This window comes from Sinohyriopsis cumingii, chromosome 5, assembly GCF_028554795.1.
Source record: "Sinohyriopsis cumingii isolate HCF-2022 chromosome 5, ASM2855479v2, whole genome shotgun sequence".
NCBI lineage: Eukaryota > Metazoa > Mollusca > Bivalvia > Unionida > Unionidae > Sinohyriopsis > Sinohyriopsis cumingii.
Window position 1 is genome coordinate 115,712,383 of NC_142965.1, and position 22,292 is coordinate 115,734,674.

General features: G+C 34.9%; 1 protein-coding gene across 1 annotated transcript in view; it reads left to right on the forward strand.

Annotated features, from left to right (window-relative positions):
- LOC149800033 (H/ACA ribonucleoprotein complex subunit DKC1-like) overlaps positions 1-22,292 on the forward strand; it is a 51,083-nt gene that overhangs the window by 3,654 nt on the left and 25,137 nt on the right. Inside the window, exons 2-8 of the mRNA XM_089959554.1 lie at positions 1,022-1,065; positions 4,596-4,682; positions 5,829-5,920; positions 6,448-6,697; positions 17,875-18,001; positions 18,885-19,015; positions 21,229-21,372. Coding sequence (XP_089815680.1) covers positions 1,022-1,065; positions 4,596-4,682; positions 5,829-5,920; positions 6,448-6,697; positions 17,875-18,001; positions 18,885-19,015; positions 21,229-21,372 — 875 coding nt within the window. The remainder of the gene's footprint in view (positions 1-1,021; positions 1,066-4,595; positions 4,683-5,828; positions 5,921-6,447; positions 6,698-17,874; positions 18,002-18,884; positions 19,016-21,228; positions 21,373-22,292) is intronic.

The window sequence follows — 22,292 nt, forward strand, 5'->3', positions numbered from 1 at the left end:
GATTCTAATATTTTTCATTCATTGGGTTTTTTTTTTTCATACTGTGATAGGAAATGATTACTTTGTATAACATGTACATATATTGCTCAAGAATTCTTTAAAATTACAGCTTTGAAAGGAAACAATAATTTATGCTTTTTATGTTGTTTCTGCATAACAACATAATGCTGGTGGACAGAGTTAGAATTTGTATTCTGCACACTGAAATGGCTTTAAATGCCAATTTTTAGGAATATAGTCCGAATTGTATCGTGTGACTCGTTTTGTAGTTTAGTACGTGATCATCTTTTCTGACATGTATGTTTTGTAGAGTTTTGAAAGATAAACGTCTTCAAATTTAGAAAATTAATGTTCTGTAATCCAGAATGTTCTTTAATTCCATTCAGTAATAGTTATATGTTAACCTTGAGAAAATTAATTTCATCCTGGAAAAGACTGAAATTTATATTTAGAAAAGTGGAGGAACCATGACCAAGAACATGTAAATATTGTGTTTTCGGTTTTCATTGTTTTAAAATATAAGAATCTTGAATGAAACAAAGCTATCTAAATATCTCTTCAATATTAGTATATTTGTATTACTTTTGTTAAAGAAATGTACTTAGCTTAACACGATTTGATTGGCAGTGCACAACAGTTACATGCCAGCAAGATCTGTACACCTTGTACTGACAAATAAGACAGCTTGTTATTTTGGTTGAGCCAGTGTGGCTCAGTTGCTTGAATACAGTGATGACAGAATTGTGGTCAGATATATGCAGATTAAGATCCTATTGGATTCACCCAGACTGGTTACCATGTTGTATCCCTGCATATGGCTCTGTTCTCCTTCTGCCATGGTATCAAATGATGTGCATTACTGGGGAATAAAACGACAAACCAAACCAAATGGCATGGTAAAATGTTTCCAAAAAGGTCACTAATTCTTTCAAAAAAGAACTGCTTATATTTTTTCCCAGTTTGAAGACTATGGTTTCATTTTGTAAACTGGCTTTATTTTAATTGATTTTTTTTTTTTCAGGAGAGAAAAAGAAGAAGAGAAAGAGTGGCGAGTTGGATGTTGCTGTGAGTATTGCAAAGATACAGATACTATTATTTCCATCATTGTTGCAGTAACTTTAATTGTTCCATGGGGGTGGCTTTTCCTCGTGTAAACCATCAAGTATAGACATTTGTTTCAATTATCACCCTTTGGATCAATTGAGTCTGCTTTGAGCACCACTGGTGCATCTGCCATTACATTTCTACGAAGTACCATAATAAACTTGAACTGAAAAGTGAAATGTCCGAAGCAAAATGTTTAATGCCTGATGTATTTTGCAATATAAGTGAGTGGACTGATGGCATGACTCCGTGTCCAAATGTCATGTATGGTGACTTTACAACTATTTAATCTCATGGAAAAGAAATGATGAACTTGAAAAGATTACAGAGTTATAACTACTTCCAGAGTGGTAAAGTCAGTACATTTTTTGCACACTACATAGATTTTGGAGATTAAAATTATCTTCAAAGGAGATATGCGCTCATCACAGTCAGTAAATAAAGTTAACAAAGTTTACATTAATTGTACCATGTGTGGGGAAGAGGACAAAAATCTTGCATCTACAGGGAGTTGTTTTCTTTTTATATCACAATTTAAGTTTTGGAAATGGATTTCTTGTTTGTAACTAAACACGCGCGTCACTGTAGATATGTTTTTCACAGAGGATTCTTTCCATCCAATTATTTTTCTTGAGTTGTTTGTACACAGCTGACTGCACTTGAAGTTCCACTGAATGTTGCTTTTATATACATGATGAAAACATTTTCAGATTAATGACCATATCAATGGACTTTATTCCGTACAAATACAGATGGGTAATCGGGTCCAAAATAAAGAACTGGCGTTTTACCACAATATTGGACTTTGGATGCATAAAGTGCAGTCAACTCACTTCTCTGCAAATGAATAATGCCAAACCATTTTCCTACACTAAACTACCCCCGATCATGACTGAACTATCTCATCAAGATGACAGAATATACTAAATGGAATACTGCATTCTGATTGGTCAACTAAAAGGGCCAAATAAATAAGAATCTTTTCACTGTGATTTTTAAAAATTCCTTTGCAAGTTTTAGTTTGTATTAATTAAATGCCACTCAGTGATCCAAAGCCCCAGGTGGCAGAGTGGCTTAAGCACCCAACTTTACCGATGACTACGTGTCTCACCTATTACAAGGATCAGTCTCAGGCTCGGCCAATGTGGGTATGTTAGAAAGTTTGCCAGTAGCTTCCCATGGGTCGGTGATTCTTCCTGGGTTCATACTCCACCAGATTTTCTTGCTACCATGTATAGCATTTTATGTGTTGAAAAATGGTATCTAAATCAACCAAAATAAAAGTCAGCATCATTACCAATTTTCCAGTTAAATGTTAATGTTGTCAAACCACTGTATTGCATCTTCCAAGATATGTCCATCATGTGCATGTTTATTTGATACATCATAAAGTGAAGGTGCAATCTATCACAGACTGACGCATTTTCATACAGTTTTTCTCAGAGTGTCTTGAAATAAGAAAGTCTTTGATGTCTATTCAGGTTTCCCATCTACTTGCCAAGGATTGGTGTACTTTGCTTCTCGTATCAGAAACAAAACAAACTATGCCACTTTAGCCCAAATCTGTTAGCTTCTTGCACACATTGGTCTTCATGTTCCTCTCAGACTCCCTAATTTACAAGTATTTAGGACCTGTCCTCCATATGTGACTAAATCAGTGAAAAGATAATTATTTATTTGGCCCAATAAGCCTATCTATATGCCCCAAATACTGCTGCATACAATTAAAGTCAATGTTCACCTGCTTCATTCACCATTTGCATTGAATGATGTATTTATACTCACCAAAACCATGTGTTTGGAAGTAAAGTTCCTTTTGCAAAGAAAAAACTTCAAAATTCATGTAAGGCTGTATAAAAAGTTGATACATTTGTTGCTCCATTTCACAATATGTACCACTATTGTTACTGTAATGCATTATTTTGCCATACTTAATAATATTCATAACAAAGTAGATGAACAAGTTGTATCTCGTGAATTTCGGTTTCAGCCACAGAGAAATCATAAATTGGTTGAAGAGAAACAGTCTGCCTGAAAAGCACTATTTATGGCATAAACTTTGTACAAAAAACTGCAGGCATTTTACAACTTAAAGGGCCTCGAAGCTCTAAATAGTATATGCCATGCTTCAAGTCTTTTTATCAGTTTAAACCGATCACTTCCATGGTCATAAAGTACTATTGTCAGAGTTCAATAACTAATAATTCAATTTTAATTTTTTGTATTGTATTTCTTTTTTCCATCAATGGCTGGAGAAACAAGGTTGTTGGGCATAAACATAGGTTTATCTGGCCATGAGCCAGTTTTCATGGGCACTGCCATCCTATCACATGGTACATCAGCCATTACACTCCTGCTAATTCCTGTCACAGTATCAGCTGCTTTGTGCTTACATTTAGTGTTTCTCGATTGTACATGTATTGCTGTTTTCATCATGTATGTAATGTATATTTGTATTAAGTCTTCCTTAACCGTGTAAATGTAGAGATTTGGCTTTATTTTAAATGTTACGGATATGTATGAAGCTGAGAAAACAGATTTTCTAGAGAAAGTAAGAGAGGTAAATAACAGGAAGAATTTGGGTGTGTGAAAGTATTCCTTTGTAATTTTTACACTATAATATAAACATGTTTAAGTCAATGGTCAATATCTGCAGATTTTGCCTAGAACACAGACTTACCTGAATATCAGCATCTTTACAAACTAAGAGTTATTTACAGAATATTGTATCGTCAATATGTCGTGCAACACTACATAATGATAATTATTGTGTCTACTATTTGTGCCTTGTTTCACAGGTGATGTTAAGATGCTAGAAATACTGAATGAAAATACTGACAAGAAGTTGGTTATTTGGCCAAGTGGTGTAATCTATTGATTAAAAATAGATCATGTGACAATATTCACCCATTTTTCTAAAACGATGGTATGTAGACCTTGCCATTATGTAATATACAAATACAAGCAGAATAGAAAAAGTAATAAACTGGTTGCTGTGTGACTGATTTCAAATAAGAAAAATATCGTTACTAATGTATCCACAAAATTATCAATAGTTGTCTCCATTTCTCAAGCACTCAAATCCAAGGTGTTGTGATTAGGATTTTTAACCTAGCTTGAACAATTCTTCAGTAGTGAAATCCCAATAAGAATACGATAAGACACTTGTGAGTTGATTTCCATAGCTAATAATTCTAAAAGATCACCAGAAGTGGTCAAATGTTATGATATTTGAAAAGATCCTGTTTCATAAAGCAAGGTTTTACTCTTGCATTATCAGCAGATTATAATGTTCTTGGGAAGGTTGCTACTGTGTTTTTCCTCCACCAGGTATATTGGTTGCCATTTATGGCCTATCATATGTTAAAAAACGTTTTTCAACCTACAAAAGAGTTTTGAGGAAAATCTTGGTTGTGTATATAAATGGAGCTCTTGAATACAAATCCAGTACACGAGAGTTTTTGTTTTTTTACCTTTGTTTACTTTTGCAGGAGTTGCAACATTCAGAGACATTCTTTCTGAAACCTTCATCAGCCATGGAAAAACTTGACACCTCCCAGTGGCCTCTATTATTAAAGGTAATGAAAAGTGATAGTACTTTTTACTTTTAATTTACTTTTCCATAGAAATGGCTGGATTCAAAATTTGTTATTATTGAGATGCATTTGGTCAGAGAGAGTGTAATCACATTTTTCAATTGTCTGGTAAAACTTCTTGCAACAAGCACAGCTTTGCAAAGCCAGCACCTGTCCTAACTGGATCCTATTTGGTATGTGATTTGCCTATTACATCTAGATGTGGTGTTCAAAAGTTTTTTTTTCAGGTAGATTTTTTATGAAGTTGTTTCCTCTGCTAATCAATATTACATCTGTCCAGTTCAGTTGCATCTAGGAATATATATATATATATATATGTGTGTGTGTGTGTGTGGTAAAATTTAAATGTTAATGACTTTACATTTTATAAGGTGATATATTGTTCTTTGCAGGTTAACGTCATTGTGTATATGTAAAAATAGGAATTAGACATTTTATGTGTAGGTGCAAGTTTTACAGATTTAATTAATGGGAGAAATTGCCTACAACTTTTTTGTGGGGTGGAGAGTGTGTCTTGGGTAGTAAGCGAAATGGAAACAGTTGTCCATGTCAATGGTTTTTCATCACATTTTAAGAATTGTGTATGCTTTCTTGAAAACGATGGTCAATATCAAACGTGAACTACAACCGATGTTAACAAGATCATTTATTTAACAATTTTTCCAGTCTTGCTACATTGCTGATATGATTCTTTTCAATAGCCGTCAAACAGAATAACAAACAGATTGGAATACATTTAAAAAAAGATTCTTTCAAAAAGTGATTGCCGATTTTGAGATAGCTTGCTATTTGGCAAATTTCCATTTTCCAGAATACCTTCAGAATTAGCTAAGTTGAACAGGTTCAGTATAGACATAACCCTGACACCCTTGGATGTTGCACAGGACTTGCAGCCTCTTGTTTTCAGTATTAGACGTTTCTTCCACTTTTACCTATGTTTATATACCTTTGTTCTTCTGTAGTGACCATGATATGTGGATTTGTTACATTTATGTGAACAGGGACAGTTTTGGGCATGAGAATGTCCATTTGATTCACTTTAGGTGCAATGATGTATTTTATTTTTTGATTCACTCTAGGTGCAGTGCTGTATTTTATTTGACTACATTTTCTTTTTCCATATTGCAGAACTTTGACAAATTGAATGTGAAAACTGGCCATTATACACCTATACCATCAGGATGCTCTCCTTTAAAGAGGTCTACAGAAGAATATGTCAGGTGGGCTATCTGAGTATTTTTATGGGTAGTTACAGAACAGGAATTTATCCATGATAGATTTTTTAAGAGATTAATTCACCTGGGGATCATTAAAAGGTGATGGGTTTGGGCACTGGTAGATCAGAATGTGTTTCTAAGCATGGCTTCGAGTTGCCAAGTATTTTTTATTGAGTTGCAGCTATAAATGTAAGGTTCATCAGACAGTATTGGATAATTCATGTTTAGACACATGTTTGTACCAGTATAGTAGGATGCTTGTGGAAAAATGACCACTTGGAAGGACAAGTATACAGTCTGATAGTTGTATAAAGATGGATCTTGATGATATATATTAAACTGAGTTTATCTTGAGATGTGTCTGGTACAAGATTTAAATTGTCAAAGTTCCAGTTGGATTTTTAAAAAAATAATTGAAATTAAAGTTGATCATATTCTGTTGCATTTAAATTCCAGGTGACTGACTGACTCGTAGTGGCATACTGGTTTTTCATTTTAACTCTGGTTGTTTCTTTGCTATTTTATTGCAGAACGGGTTTTATTAATCTTGACAAGCCAGCCAATCCATCTTCACACGAAGTAGTGGCTTGGATTAAAAGGATACTGCGAGTGGAGAAGACAGGTCACAGTGGCACCCTGGACCCCAAGGTTACAGGATGTCTTATAGTGTGTGTAGAACGAGCAACAAGATTAGTCAAATCACAGCAGGGGGCAGGAAAGGAATATGTCTGTATATTCCGTCTGCACAGTGTGGTGGAAGACGAACAGCATGTTAGAAGGGTACAGTTGAATTATATTTCTTTAAAGTCTGGAAGCCTTTTTTTTAAAAATGTTTACTGTGATGGCCATGGTACCTTTTACTGCATCAGGCTTATCTGTGAAGCATTTTTTGTTAATTTTCTTACATGTCCATGATGCGCATAAAATACTAGACATTGCTGGCAAGTGTTTCAGAAATAATTTGTAGTTCATCTTGTGAGGCCATGTATGGCTGGCCCTTCATCTGTTGTCAATTGTATCTGCATCTATTGCTTGTTGTCACACTAATCAAGTTGAAACCATCAGTATGGCAGATTAATTGAAATACGAGTGGCATCCGTGCATATTGGTGTGATGATCTTGCATCCTATTTGCCAACCTTGCAGTCACTTGGAACGCCAGTTTTTTTTTATTTGATGCCCTGTATCGTGGACATGTTGAGATACGAGTGACATCTGCATATATTTTTTAAAAAATGATCTTAATTGACCTTGTTGGTACGCGAGTTCATTTGTGATATAATTTTACTGTAGCCTGAACCTAAAGATTATTTGATCTATATATCTGTCATTTCAAATGTGAATAGACTGTGTGTATCTTAAAGACCAGCCTGCATGACTGACCTTGTTACCAGTCTGGAGGATGTTCCTGATCTGACTTGGAACATTCCTATTATCAACATCTGAAATAGGGTCTGTTGTGAGAGACATTCTAACAAGGTATATATGAATGAGCTTGCTTAGGAAGCTTAATCACATTTGGTATGTAAATTTATATCATCGATTTCTCTGACAAGTTTGATCAGGAATGATGTGCATATTAACAACATGGATTTGATTGTCTGGGATTTAACCACCATGAAAACTTCCTTCCTTGAGCAATTTTGATCTGATTCAGTTTTGCAGACTTCTATCATCTAGATCTGTGTAAACAAATTGACTTTGAGCATATTAATTACATTTTTTGGCTGAGATTGTGATCATTCCATAGGTTTCATTATAAATAATTTTGATTACATTCAGAATGCATGCTTCATATGATCAGAATCTCAGACAGGTGTGTATACAAACTGCATCTATGCTTAACAAGATCTTGAACAGCTCTGCATAAAAACTACATCCCTGTTTATAGGATCTCGGACCAGTCTGCATACAAACTACATCAGAGTGCTTGCATTGCAGACTGGGGGCCCCAAGTGGTCTAAAGCACTCTCTGTTACGGATCACTGCCATCTCACTTCTGTCTGCGTGGGTTCGAGTCTTGGATTTGGCTAATGTGGGTATGTGAGAAAGCTTGCCAATAGCTTCTCGTGGGTCGGGGGTTTTCCAGGTTCTTCCTCCACCATTAATACTGGCTGCCATGTTTAGCCTATCATGTGCTGAAAAATGGCGTTAAACCCAATAACAATGTCCATGTTTATGGGACCTTGGACAGGTCTGCATACAAACTACATCCATGCTTGTATGATCTCAGACAGGTCTGCATGCAAACTACATCCATGCTCATGAATGGGGTAAAGTTGCATCTTATTCTTGTAAGGACTTGAGAGGCTTATTTTTTTCTCTCTTTCAATTAACATAACTGTTTTTTCATCCAGCATGATTTGTAGAATTTATAGTCCAGTTAGGCTGTTACTAACTTTCCATCTCCCACATCATCATATCACAGAAAGAGTTTGGAACTACAGTCTAATTTAATGCCTTTTGCTAGTTTACTACATGGGCCAAATTTTACTGCATTTACGAAAATGGTTTTTAGATTTGCAGAGACTGTTTGAATTCTGTTTTCAGCTCTCCTTTACCATGTAGAAGATTCCTATTGGGCTATCCAAGTCATTAGCATCTGCACACATAAAGATATAGGTACATACAGTTGTTCAGCCAACCATTATATCTTCCTATGTTCTGGGGATCAGATTAGGTTGGATTTTGTACATTCTCTGTGACATTTTTTGTTTTGCTCCATATTTTTGCATTCTGTGTGCATACTGTACTACCAGGAATCATAAGCCTTGGTAAGAGGCTGCATCTTGTCAAGTACTTCAGTGATCTGTGTTAATAGTAAAGTTCAAGACCCCATACACTTAGATCCTTCAGTGTCATCAATTGGACAGTTTTCGCCATCTGAGAATTTAAATATGTTTGAACACATTATCCACACTGTCTTGTTAAATTTCTGCTATATATGTGCATTATTTTTACCAAGAATACTGACAACTTGCACTTTTCAAGGCCATTCATTTGCTCAGTAACTAATGGCTTGGTAGCATGTGCTATAGTAACCTCCCTTGATTGTTTAATTTCTTATTGTCTGCATGTGACATGCAGGACACAAAAGGAGGAGACACAAATATAATAGATCAGAAGTTTACAAATAGTAAAAGGACATTCAGTTTCAGTGTGAATATAATGAACTAGCAGTGGAAACACTTGTTTTTATTTTGCTTGTTTGAAATTTTAATGTAACATTTATTTTACTATTTACTGTTTTAACACGAGTTGAATAAAGTCAGAAGAATGCTTGCTGCTATGAAAAATGTCATTGACTACCATTTCCTGCTGCAACTGCATATAATGTTTTAAAAATCTATATACAATGAGAGATAGATTTGTTGCTTGCCGTGACGTAGGAGAGAACATACTATCCATGGTGTCTGCATGTTCTTATATGATTGTACACATGCATGTACAACCTTGCTGCATCTCACCCATTCTTTCTAGGTCCTAGTTAGCAGTTTGGAGCAAGTTTCGTTGCACATAACTGGGTGCAGCAGTAACTGCATTCTTGGAAAATTATTTCCTTTGGCTTGGGTTATTGGCATCCAGTATGTGTACTGACACAACTGGAAACATGAATTTGTTGGTAAGATGCATCTCGACAGATAATTGGATTTTGTGATTGCAGCAAACACAAACTTAAAAGCCCAGCAGAGTACTTATGAAAATGAATCATTTAGTGTGATATTTAGATGCAGAGTGCCAACAAAATGCACATTTCAAGGCCATTACTTTGCTCAGTAAATAATGGCTTGGTAGCATGTGCTATAGTAACCTCCCTTGATTTTATTATATTCCTTATTGTCTGCTAGTAACATACAGAACAGAAGAGAGGGAGACAGATTGTATTAGATTATAATATTTACTGACTATAAAACATTGCAGTCAATTAGCTTGTGAGTAGAATAAAGTAGCACTGTAAACACTTCATATTGAATATATCATTTATTGTTTTAAAATCGGTTGAATCAGGTCAGTACTGTGATTGCTGCTATGGAAAAAGGGTTGTTGACCAGCATTTCCTGCTGCATCCACATATAACTTTGAATTATGGATAGAATGTGAGGTTGTACTTAGATTTTCTGTAGCTTGCCTTGATGAAGGAAAAAACACATTATTTTTGGTGTCTACATGCACAAATATAAAAGTATATAAAGGTGTGCAACCTTATTACATCTCGTGCATTCTATCTAAATCCTAGGCAGTGGTTTGGACTATTTTTCATTGCATGCACCAAGGGTTGGGGAGGGCAGCTTTGTACATTAATTGTGAATTTTGTCTTCAGCTCAAGTTAAATGAACCCTGTACATGCATCTTTTCAGATATTAGCGTGTTGTGAATGCTTTAAGTCACATTGAAAAAGCCATCAATTAATTAAGAACCTTTGAAAACATAATTTTCAGAATACCAACAAGATGCACATTTCAAGGCCATTACTTTGCTAAGTAAATAATGGCTTGGTAGCATGTGCTATAATAAAACCTCCCTTGATTTTTTTTTATATTGTTGTCTGCATGTGACATAAAGAACACAAAAGAGTGAGACAGAAATGTTATAGTTTATAAATTAACAAACATTATGTAACAATCTGTTTCAATTTGAGTATAATGAAGTAGCCGTGAAAATAATCATTTTATTTTGCTTTTGTTGAAACTTTAATGCATCATTGAAGGTACTCATTTTTATTTTAACATCAGTTGAATCGGGTCATTACCGTGCTTGTTGATTTGAAAAATTGGCCATGGTGACAAGCATTTCCTGCTGCAACACTATAGAATTTGGGATTATGGATCTTTATAGAGTGAGATTTTGTTTGCTGTGATGGGGGAGTGAAAATTCTATTCTTTGTGTCAGCATAAACAATTATAAAAGAATATGTGCATGTACAACCTGACTGCATCAAGCCATTCCTTCTAGGACCTGGCAGCAGTTTGAAGTCCTTTAAATCACACATGCATGGAGCTGGGAATCAGCATCTTTGTGTATTCTTGGTGAATTATTTTGTTCAGCTCTGGTTAATTGCACACTGTACATGTACTGTTGTTGTACCTGGAGTTGTGAAAGTTGGTGAGAAATGTATCTTAACAAATATCTGCATTTTGTGATTGCTGCCCAAACAAAAGTTATTCCCCTCCCTCCTTAGAAATGCAACAAAGTTTAAAACCCATTGAAAATACTTTTTTCACATTCATATTCAATTTGTTGAACAAGTGCTGCATGTTGATTATTTAGACCCAAATGTACATTTCAAGGCCATTATTTTGCTCAGTAAATAATGGCTTGGTAGCATGTGCTATAGTAACCTCCCTTGAGTTTTCCATTCCATATTGACTGCAAGTGACGTACAGGATACGAAAGAAGGAGACAAAGTGTAATATATTAGAAATTTACTGATATTAATTTGTTGCAATCTAAGTTTAAATAGAATAAAGTAGCATTGGAAACACTTGATATTGAATGCATCATTTATTGTTTTGATATTATTTGAATGGGATCATTGCTGTGTTTGCTGCTATGGAAAAGGGGTTATTGACCAGCATTTCCCACTGTAACTGCATAATTTTGGATTATGGAACTTTATAGAATGTGAGATTGCACTGAGGTTTTGTAGCTTGCCTTGAAGGAAGGAGAGAACATATTATCCTTTAGTGTGTACATACACAAATTGAAAAGTATACAACCTTGCTGAATCTTGCCCATTCTTGCTAGGTCTTTTGCAGCAGTTTGTGAATTATTTGTGTTCAGCTCATGTTTATTGAACCCTGTACATGCATCTTAACATATAATAGGGTGTTGTGATTGCTGCAAATCACAAACTTAAAAAACCAGCAAATAATTAACAACCTATGAAAAAAGAATTTTCAGAATACCAACAAGATGCACATGTCAAGGCCATTTGTTTGCTCAGTAAATAATGGTTTGGTAGCATGTGCTATAGTAATCTCCCTTGATTTTTAAATTCCTTATTGTCTGCAAGTGACATATATGACAAAGAATGGAGACAAAGTGTAATAGATTATAAATTTGCAGATTTTAAAACATTGCAATCAGTCTCCATTTGAGTAGTATTAGTTATCTGCAGCCTGTCTATGTACCTGAAATCATGAAATTTTGTAGTAAGATGCAGCTTGACAGTCACTTGGGTATTGCGAGACTTATAAAAATGGTACTGAAAGCTGCCTCGCTTGGTGCTCAGCATTAAAAGGTTAGTGTTAGGACTGGTGGTCCTGGTGTCAGGATAATGTGACTGGGTGTGATGTTTGCAGCATGATGGCCCAGTGCTAGGCATCACTATATATAACTGCCACACTGCAGACGTCGTAGCGATATGATTGAATTTTTTTTAAAGCTATATCAAAAATCAAAATTACACACTTCTTTATTGTGATTGCTGCAAACCACACATTTAAAAAAAATAAAGAGACAAAAGTCTAATAGATTAGAAATTGACATATTAGAAGGTGGCATTGGTTCAGTTTGAGTATAATAAAGTAGCAGTTGTACGCTTGTTTTTATTTTGATTTGGATGCAGCTTGTATGTATCATTTAAGTTGCTCTTATTGCTTTAACATCAGTTGAAACGGGTCAGTGCCATGTTTCCTGCTGTGAAAAAAAATGGGTTCAAGTGACCTACATTTGGATTTTAGTTTTTAATGGAAAGTATGACAGCAAGCGAGTTACGTCTTCTTTTGTAATATAAAAAATACTTAATTTTTATATATAAAAAATATTATAAGTATTATTTTTTGCTTGCTTATTGAAGGAGAGAATACATTATCCCTGGTGTTTTCATGCACAAATATAAAGTATATACATGTGTCCAGCCTTATGGCATCTTGGTCATTCCTTTATTCTAGGTCTTAGACAGCAGCTTGGAGTCGTCTAAATCACACATGCATGGAGGTGTGGGTTGACATTTTTGTGCATTCTTGGTGAATTATTTTGTTCAGCTTTGGTTAATTGCACCCCAATTAAAAAATGCATAAAACTGTTTAAGTATCCATGAAAACAACATTTTCAGTCATATTCAATTTGCATGAAATACATGCTGCATGAGGATTGTTTTGATCCAGATTGCCAACAAGATGCACATTTTAAGGCCATTACTTTGCTCAGTAAATAATGGCTTGGTAGCATGTGCTATAGTAACCTCCCTTGAGGTTTTTTTTATTCCTTATTGTATGCTAGTAACATAGAGGACACAAAAGAGGGAGACAGATTCTGTTAGATTAGAAATTTGGTGACTTTAAAACGTTGCAATCAATTTGCTTATTATTTGAATAAAGCAGCGTTGGAAACACTTGATATTGAATATATCATTTATTGTTTTAAAATCGGTTGAATCAGGTCGGTACTGTATTTGCTGCTATTGAAAAAGGGTTGTTGACCAGCATTTCCTACTGCATCCACAAATAACTTCGAATTATGGATCTTCATAGAATGTGAGGTTGCACATATATTTTCTGTAGCTTGCCTTGATGAAGAAAAAAATACATTATTTTTGGTGTCTACATACACAAATTTAAAGGTGTGCATTCTTTCTAGGTCCTAGGCAGTAGTTTGGACTATTTTTCATTGCATGCACCAGAGGGTTGGGAGGTCACATACCACGGGATGGGGAGGGCAACTTTGTACATTAATTGTGAATTTTGTGTTGAGCTAAAGTTAAATGAACCCTGTACATGCATCTTGACAGATATTAGGGTGTTGTGATTGCTTCAAATCACATTGAAAAACCCATCAATTAATTAAGAACCTTTGAAAACATAATTTTCAGAATACCAACAAGATGCACATTTCAAGGCCATTACTTTGCTAAGTAAATAATGGCTTGGTAGCATGTGCTATAGTAACCTCCCTTGATTTTTTTATATTGTTGTCTGCATGTGACATACAGAACACAAAAGAGCGAGACAGAAATGTTATACTCTATAAATTAACAAACATTATGTAACAATCTGTTTCAATTTGAGTATAATGAAGTAGTAGTGGAAATGATCGTTTTATTTTGCTATGGTTGAAACTTTAATGTATCATTGAAGGTGCTCATTTTTATTTTAACATCAGTTAAACCATTTCAGTACCGTGGTTGCTGCTATGAAAGATTGGTCAGTGTGACAGGCAGTTCCTGTTGGAACTGCATAGAATTTGGGATTATGGATCTTTATAGAATTTGAGACAGCTGACATTTTCTTGTTTGTTGTGACGGGGGAGTGAAAATGCTATCCTTTGTGTCAGCATACACAATTAAAAAAGAATATGTGTATGTACAACCTGACTGCATCAAGCCATTCCTTGTAGACCCTAGGCAGCAGTTTGGAGTCGTTTCAATCGCACATGCATGGAGGTGGGGTTGTGTATTCTTGGTGAATAATTTTCTTCATCTCTGGTTAATTGCACCCTGTACATCTACTGTTATACCTGGAGTTGTGAAAGTTGGTGAGAAATTCATCTTAACAGGTACTTGAATTTTGTGATTGCTGCAACAAAAAAACCTCGTCCCCCTCCCCTTTTAAGAATGTAACAAGCAGTTTAAAACCCATTGAAAATACCGTTTTCACATTCGTATTCAGTCTGTTAAATAAGTGCTGCATGGTGCTGGTTTAGACCCAGATGCACATTTCAAGGCCATTATTTTGCTCAGTAAATAATGGCTTGGTAGCGTGTGCTATAGTAACCTCCCTTGATTTTTCAGTTCCTTATTGTCTGCAAGTGACATACAGGTCACAAAAGAGGTAGACAGTAATGTAATAGATTGCAAGTTTACAAATAGAAGAAGGACAATCATTTTAAGTCTAAATATAATGAACTAGCAGTGGAAACGCTTTTTTGAAATTTTAATGGAGCTTTTATTTTACTATTTACTGTTTAACACGAGTTGAATAAAGTCAGAAGAATGCTTGCTGCTATGAAAAATGTCATTGACTACCATTTCCTGCTGCAACTGCATATACTTTTTATTTTTTTATATAAAATGAGCGGCAGATTTGTTGCTTGTCGTGCATGAAAATGCATGTACAACCTTACCGCATCTCACACATTCTTTCTAGGTCCTAGTTAGCAGTTTGGAGTAAGTTTCATTGCACATAACTGGGTGCAGCAGTAACTGCATTCTTGGAAAATTATTTCCTTTGGCTTGGGTTATTGGCATCCAGTATGTGTACTGACACAACTGGAAACATGAATTTGTTGGTAAGACGCATCTTGACAGATAATTGGATTTTGTGATTGCAGCAAACACAAACTTAAAAGCACACCAGAGTACTCATGAAAATGAATCATTTAGTCTGATTATTTAGATACAAAATGCACATTTCAAGGCCATTACTTTGCTCAGTAAATAATGGCTTGGTAGCATGTGCTATAGTAACCTCCCTTTAGATTTTGATTCCTTAATGTCTGCAAGTGACGTACAAGAAACAGAAAAGGGAGACAAAGTGTAATATATTAGAAATGTACTGATTTGAATTTGTTGCAATCTGACTCGGTTTTAGTAGAATAAAGTAGCATTGGAAACGCTTGATATGAATGTATCGTTCATTGTTTTGACATTATTTGAATGGGATCATTACTGTGTTTGTTGCTGTGGAAAAGGGGTCATTGACCAGCATTTCCTACTGCAACTGCATATAATTTTGGATTATGGAACTTTATAGAATCTGAGATTGCACTGAGGTTTTGTAGCTTGCCTTGAAGGAAGGAGAGAACATATTATCCTTTGGTGTGTACATAACAAATTTAAAAGTATACAACCTTGCTGAATCTCTACCATTCTTGCTAGGTTTTATGCAGCAGTTCGTGAATTATTTGTGTTCAGCTCAAGTTTAATGAACCTAATGAACCCTGTACATGCAACTTAACAGATCATAGGTTGTTGTGATTGCTGCAAATCACAAATATAACAGCCTATGAAAAAAATAATTTTCAGATAACAAACAAGATGCACATTTCAAGGCCATTTCTTTGATCTGTAAATAATGGCTTGGTAGCATGTGCTATAGTAACCTCCCTTTATTTTTTCAGTTCCTTGTCTGCAAATGACATACAGGTCACAGAAGTTGGAAACAAAGGTGTATTATAAAATCTGCTAATATTGATAAAAGGCAAAACATTCAGTTTGAGTATATGAATGTAAAAGTTGATGAAGTTTTCAGCATTTTCATTTTGCTTTTAAAACTATTGTACCTTCACTGTTCTCTTCAGTGTTTGCTGCTTCGAAAGATGTGTCATGTTGACCAGCCTTTCCCACTGCAGTTGCATATAATTTTTGGAATATAGATCTTCAAATATATCATGCAGAATTTTGGTTTCATAGAATATCTTTATGAAGTAGAGGAGAGCATTCTGCCATTTGTATTGGTGTCTACACGTGTGGGTGGGTGGCTTCAATGCTGTACAGCCATTCCATCTTCCTAAATCTTTGACGTCAGTTTTAGATGTTTTTCATTGCACCTACCCCATGGTAATTAACTGACATTGTACATGTAAATTATTTGTACATTTTGTGATGCTTTTTCACTTTATTGGTTTTTTTCCCGCACTCATTTTATATATATGTTTGTGTTCTTGTTGGGTTTAACGCCATTTTTGAGCACTCGATAAGCGGCCAGTATTAATGGTGGAGGAAGAACCCGGGAAAACACCGGAAAGAACCACCGACCCTCGAGAAGCTACTGGCAAGCTTTCTCACATATATATGTTTGTGGTGATGCACCTTGATAACATTTATCAGTCATGGTGACCCATATTTTATATGACACTAACATTGGTTAAATATTTAGTTGTTTTTTTTTTTTGTTGTTCATTTCCCATGCATCCACCAAGAGGATTATATGCATCATTGTTGTTACTGCACACATGCAACAAAAGAAGATAGCCATAGTTGCTCAATTGAATGATCTTGTTGGGTTGTATTACTTTTTAATGATACTTTAATACTTTGTTATATCATGCAAGTGATAGTGGAGCTAACTGCCTTTTTCCTTCTACACAAAAAGGCAGCCAAGCCATGCCCGGTTGCATATCGAGTTCATGACATGTTCTGCCAACTGAGCTACTGTGGCTACCTGCCAATTTTGACTCGCTATCCAAGGGATGTTGGATACCTATCCAGACCAACCTGGATCAACTACCATTGTATTTAAGAAAGGCACTGGGCTTCAATTCCTGTACATTGTAGACGACATTTTTTTAAAATTAATGTTAAAAACAAAACAAAAAATAATACTTTTATGCCACATTTTTACTAGTTACGATGTAAATATTTGTATTTAGCTTATAACCAGCGCAGCATTTTCAAGGCCTTGAATGTTTGAGAAAATAGAGCATCTGCGTTTGTGGTCTTTGAAAGTTTGGGAAAAGTCTTTGAGTTTATCATTCAGAACTCTATATGGACCCTGGTCTAGCTGATAATTATACATTTCTATGGTACCACATACAAAAAGGTCACAGTACCCTACATTTCACATTTAATGTCTTTGTTTAAATTATTGTGTTCATTACCGGTTTGGTGGGAGTGTATTCCATGTACATACTATCCTATTTCGAGTCATGAAAGTTTGTGATGTAATGAATCTTGATAACCAATACTCCCTCACAGCAGAATTAGGTCACGATGATCCATGCTATGCTCCGCTGAGTTTCTTTTAATTTTGTTGTTCATTTCTCATGATATGTTTGTGCTAGAATCTGTTTTGAGAGACTTGTCAGCTTTTGATTAAAACAAAATTTCCATCTTGCTTTACTAGTGCAAAACATTTCATCAAGATCATTTTAGTGTCGTTTCTTTTCTTGCATGAAAATTGATGTTTACAGTGGCTTATAGGGACTTAACAAATCTTCATTGGGATGGACTAGGTAATTGTTTATTAGTCGGATTTGTATATCAACACTTTTCATTGTACTGTTTTTGTTTTGTTACAGAATTTAGAAAGGTTGACAGGTGCCTTGTTTCAGCGTCCACCACTCATATCAGCCGTCAAACGACAGTTGAGAATAAGAACGGTGTATGAGGTTAAAATGTTGGAGTATGACAAAGAAAAGGCAATGGGTAAGATTTTGAATTTACTGAGATTCATTGTCTGTTAAAATATGTATGCAAGATGGTATTGTGTTGACAAGCCATTAAACCCAAAATGGACATGTATTCATTTGCCATGAAACATCTGTACATAGATATGAAAGATTAGCTGAATAGTAGACTTGGGGTTTACTTTCAATACATGTACCTTACACAGTATATGCCAGCTGTCTTGAAATTGCTGTTCATTATATTGGGAACATTAAGGCCATCAAAACTGAGATGATCATTAAGAGAAAAATGATGGTTGCATGTCGGAATGCCAGTTTTACTTAAGTTTGATTTGTTATTGCTCTTTTGTTTTCCTCTTGTGTGCTCCAGAAAATGATTTACATTTCAGCTTGGATGAGAGTGTCCCATTTAATATTTTGAAAATGCCTGTTAATGTGCAGTTGATGAACAACAATTTCACAAAACATCTGTCCTAGACAATTAAAATACATTTTTTGAGTCTGAAATTAAATATATCAAGCTTAATGTTTGACATAGGAAATTTTTTGCAGTATTCTTTTTTAGGCCAGTGGGTCCATTTTGGAAATTTCATTCATTTCATTCCCTGATAATATTTTAAAATGAATAGTTGCACATGTTTACCAAATACTCTATTTGGCCATGTACAGCAATAAACTAAATCGTGGTGGAAATATTTAAAACATACAATTATGGACCATAGCCAAATAGTAAAGTTCAAACCTTGTTACTTGTAACATGTTGCTTGTAAAGTGGCATTCAAAGAGCAGTTTTGTTGGTAACAATTCTGTATAAATGTTTTTCTCACCATACACATAATTGATGAAATTTTCCCAAAATTTGTCGCCACAATAATACAGTGCACCTACCATATCTTACTCAGGCATATTCTGGGTGAGTTGCGAAGCGGGCACTTACATTCGTACGATGTGTGTACATTTGGGTCTTCTTTTGGGCGTTGGTGGTCAAATGCAAGAACTCCGCAGAGTAAGATCTGGAATCCAGTCAGAAAAGGTGTGTAAACTTTTGTGTTTGTGCATGTACATTTTTGTTTACGTTCCATTTAGTCCGGTAGACAAAAAGAATGACATCTCTTGTCGGCAACCAGTGGTATCTTATTTTAAAGTGTGTTGAAGGATCATTATAAGAATAAATTTCATTTCTTGTTTAAATGAACAAATAGAGGAACACTGGTACATTTCCATTGAAAGTGATGTTAAAATTTGTCTGAGAAAGTATACAGTGTGAACCCACAAAAGCTTCATTTTTTGCCAAATCATGGAAATTTATGCTGACAAAAGTAAATGAATTCTGTAATGGTATGTGCTTTATGGAGACACTTTATATCCAGAAGACAAGATGCACAAAATGTTCAGGCCATTACTTTAAATGGTAAATAATGGCTTGGTATCATGTGCTATAGTAACCTCCCTTGATCCGGATTCCTGTAGTCAGTTAGAGACATACAGGCAACAAAAGAGAGGGACAAAACTAATAGATCAGAAGCTTGCAAGTAATTATATATGGATCTGTTTGAATTTTGCTTTTAAAAAAAGATCAGCTGAAAGACTGCTTAGTTTTTATTAAGTATTGGTTTGAAAATATTTGCATTTTAATTAAGAACTCTCTTGATAAAGTCATCAGAGCACAACAAAAAAAACATTTGTTTGACAGTCTTTTTGTCCATCAGTCTGTGATCAGTTTTGTTTTCAGAAGACAGCTTTACTGGGAATTAATGGATTTTCTCCCTCGTCTGTTTTATTCAGCTTTATACTGACGACCATCATAACTACATTTACTCTTTCTTGTCCCCATTTAGAGTAGTGGCCCCTGTTTGATGGTCCTAAGTTTGGTTTCAACAGCTTTGCTTTGTCGATGATCAATTTTAACTAAATTCATGATGAGGCTTTATATTGACAAGACCTTGAAAGAATTTTATTTCCATTGTTCCACAGAATTTATAAAAGTTGCCCCCATCCCCCACCCCCAGTTTGACTTTTTGTTTGGGTTCACAGCAAACTTTTCTTGGATTTTATGACCCTTAAATGCCTGTTATCCTCCTAACAAGCTCAGAACCCTTGTGATACATCCTAATTGTTTAAAACTTTATTATGTGAATAACGATTGAAAATGTTATATTGATAGCAAGTTGTATATTCTTTTAGAATTAACAAGGCATCTAATTTAGTAGCAATAGAAGTATATTTTAGTGAGGAAAAATTCTTTAGATTTCCAGTGTAATTTTTAGCTTCAGAGTATTGTGAGCAAGTAGAAAACCAGATCCTCCAGAGGGATTTTGTAATGGTAAGTTTTCTTTGTGACTGGTTAGAAACAAAAGTACAAAATCACTAATGTGACTGACACACTGAGAATATAGCATCTTGGTGTAGAAAACGGTATATACAGTACATATGTAACAAGATGCCAATCTATTACATTGGTATTAGATGAAAAATGGCAGAAATGATTCTGCAAATTTGATGGTATGCATGTTCATGACATTTCTTGACTCATTTATTGCCGGTCATGTCAGTTGGCATTGATTTTATTTTTCTATTTCACAGAGCTTATGGTTCTAGTGACTTAGCATATAGCATCTTGGTGTAGAAAACGGTATATACAGTACATATGTAACAAGATGCCAATCTATTACATTGGTATTAGATGAAAAATGGCAGAAATGATTCTGCAAATTTGATGGTATGCATGTTCATGACATTTCTTGACTCATTTATTGCCGGTCATGTCAGTTGGCATTGATTTTATTTTTCTATTTCACAGAGCTTATGGTTCTAGTGACTTAACACAAATGAATTTTGCTCATTAAATAAAATACTGTTGTGGACTAAACCAAATTTAGCATATTGGAAATATCTGATACGAATTAAGTGATCTTCTCTCCATGCTATCAGATTTAGATCTGTGGTCTTCATAAATATGTATGTACTGAACTTATGAACATGTCAATTCAAACATGTAGAAAGATATATTTGTTACCAAATTTGTTATTTTGGCATTTCACAAAAATAAGATTTCAACACTTCACAAAAATAAGATTTCAACACTGCATTGAAACAGTAAAAGGAGGGAAGAAATGGACTTGATATGAATTCCTACCCATATTTTTCACCCAGTCCCTTTGAGGGACTCTTGTTCAGTTATTTAATAAAATTAAAGATTGATTTGTAAAATTTAGAAATGCTGTTGAATGTGGTGTTCCTTTTCAGAGTTCAATGGTGACCATGCATGATGTATTGGATGCCCAATGGATGTACGATAATCATAAAGACGATAGTTACTTACGAAGAGTCATCCATCCACTTGAGGCACTGTTGACTTCACACAAAAGAGTGATCATGAAAGACACTGCTGTAAGGAATGTCTTGAAAGTTAATTTCTTACTTTAGCAGTTACCAACATCTTGTGCAATAGACTTTCAATTGTCAAATGTCAGTAGGTATACATTTATGTACTTGTAGGGTTTCGTAGCACATCAGTACAATAGTGGCTATATGGTGCCAGTTAAAGGTTACATTCCAATATCTGTGTGAGGCAGCTTCGAGATTATAGAAATGGGATAACATGGGGGGGGCTGCTGGTTTGGCAGTATTGAAGAATTTGGAAAGATAGGGGTAATTGTTATATTACTTCCAAATTTTTGGTGGACAAATATGTCTAAATGTGCAGATATATAAAATGAAAACTGTCAATGAAATACAATTACTTTATGTAAAGTGGTAGTCCTGCAAAAATTCAATAAAGAAATTCAGTTCAAAGTAACCACTATTTACATCTTAAGCAGACATGATTTTTCTCCGTTTTAAAGCAGAATTCCGATTTTCTTCTGACTTGAATCAGTTTTCTTGATATAGTCTGTTGTTTTTTTTATTTTACACCATCTCCAATCTTGTTTTTTTTTTCTTTTCTTTTTTTTTTTGTTTTTTTTTTTGTTGTTGTTGTTTAAAACAGTCTGGCGAGTCCTATTCTGCAACAACCCTTGTATATCATTTATTCCCTATTTTAGATGGCACATGACTCTCGTAAAGAGCGTTCTGATTGGTCAAAAGTTTAAATTCATCCAATGAATCTTCGCGTAATGGAAACTGATGGCAAAACATGTCATTACGAGTCGTTGAGAGAGAGATAATGACACGAAAAGTATAGATAATAGACATGGAAATGGAAATAGCTGGAGTGAAAAGGTTGCGGAATATAAGTTGGTCAGTTTATAAGAAAACAGCACTAGAGGACTGGCAATTTGTGACATCTGCAAGAAAGATGTGAATTATGC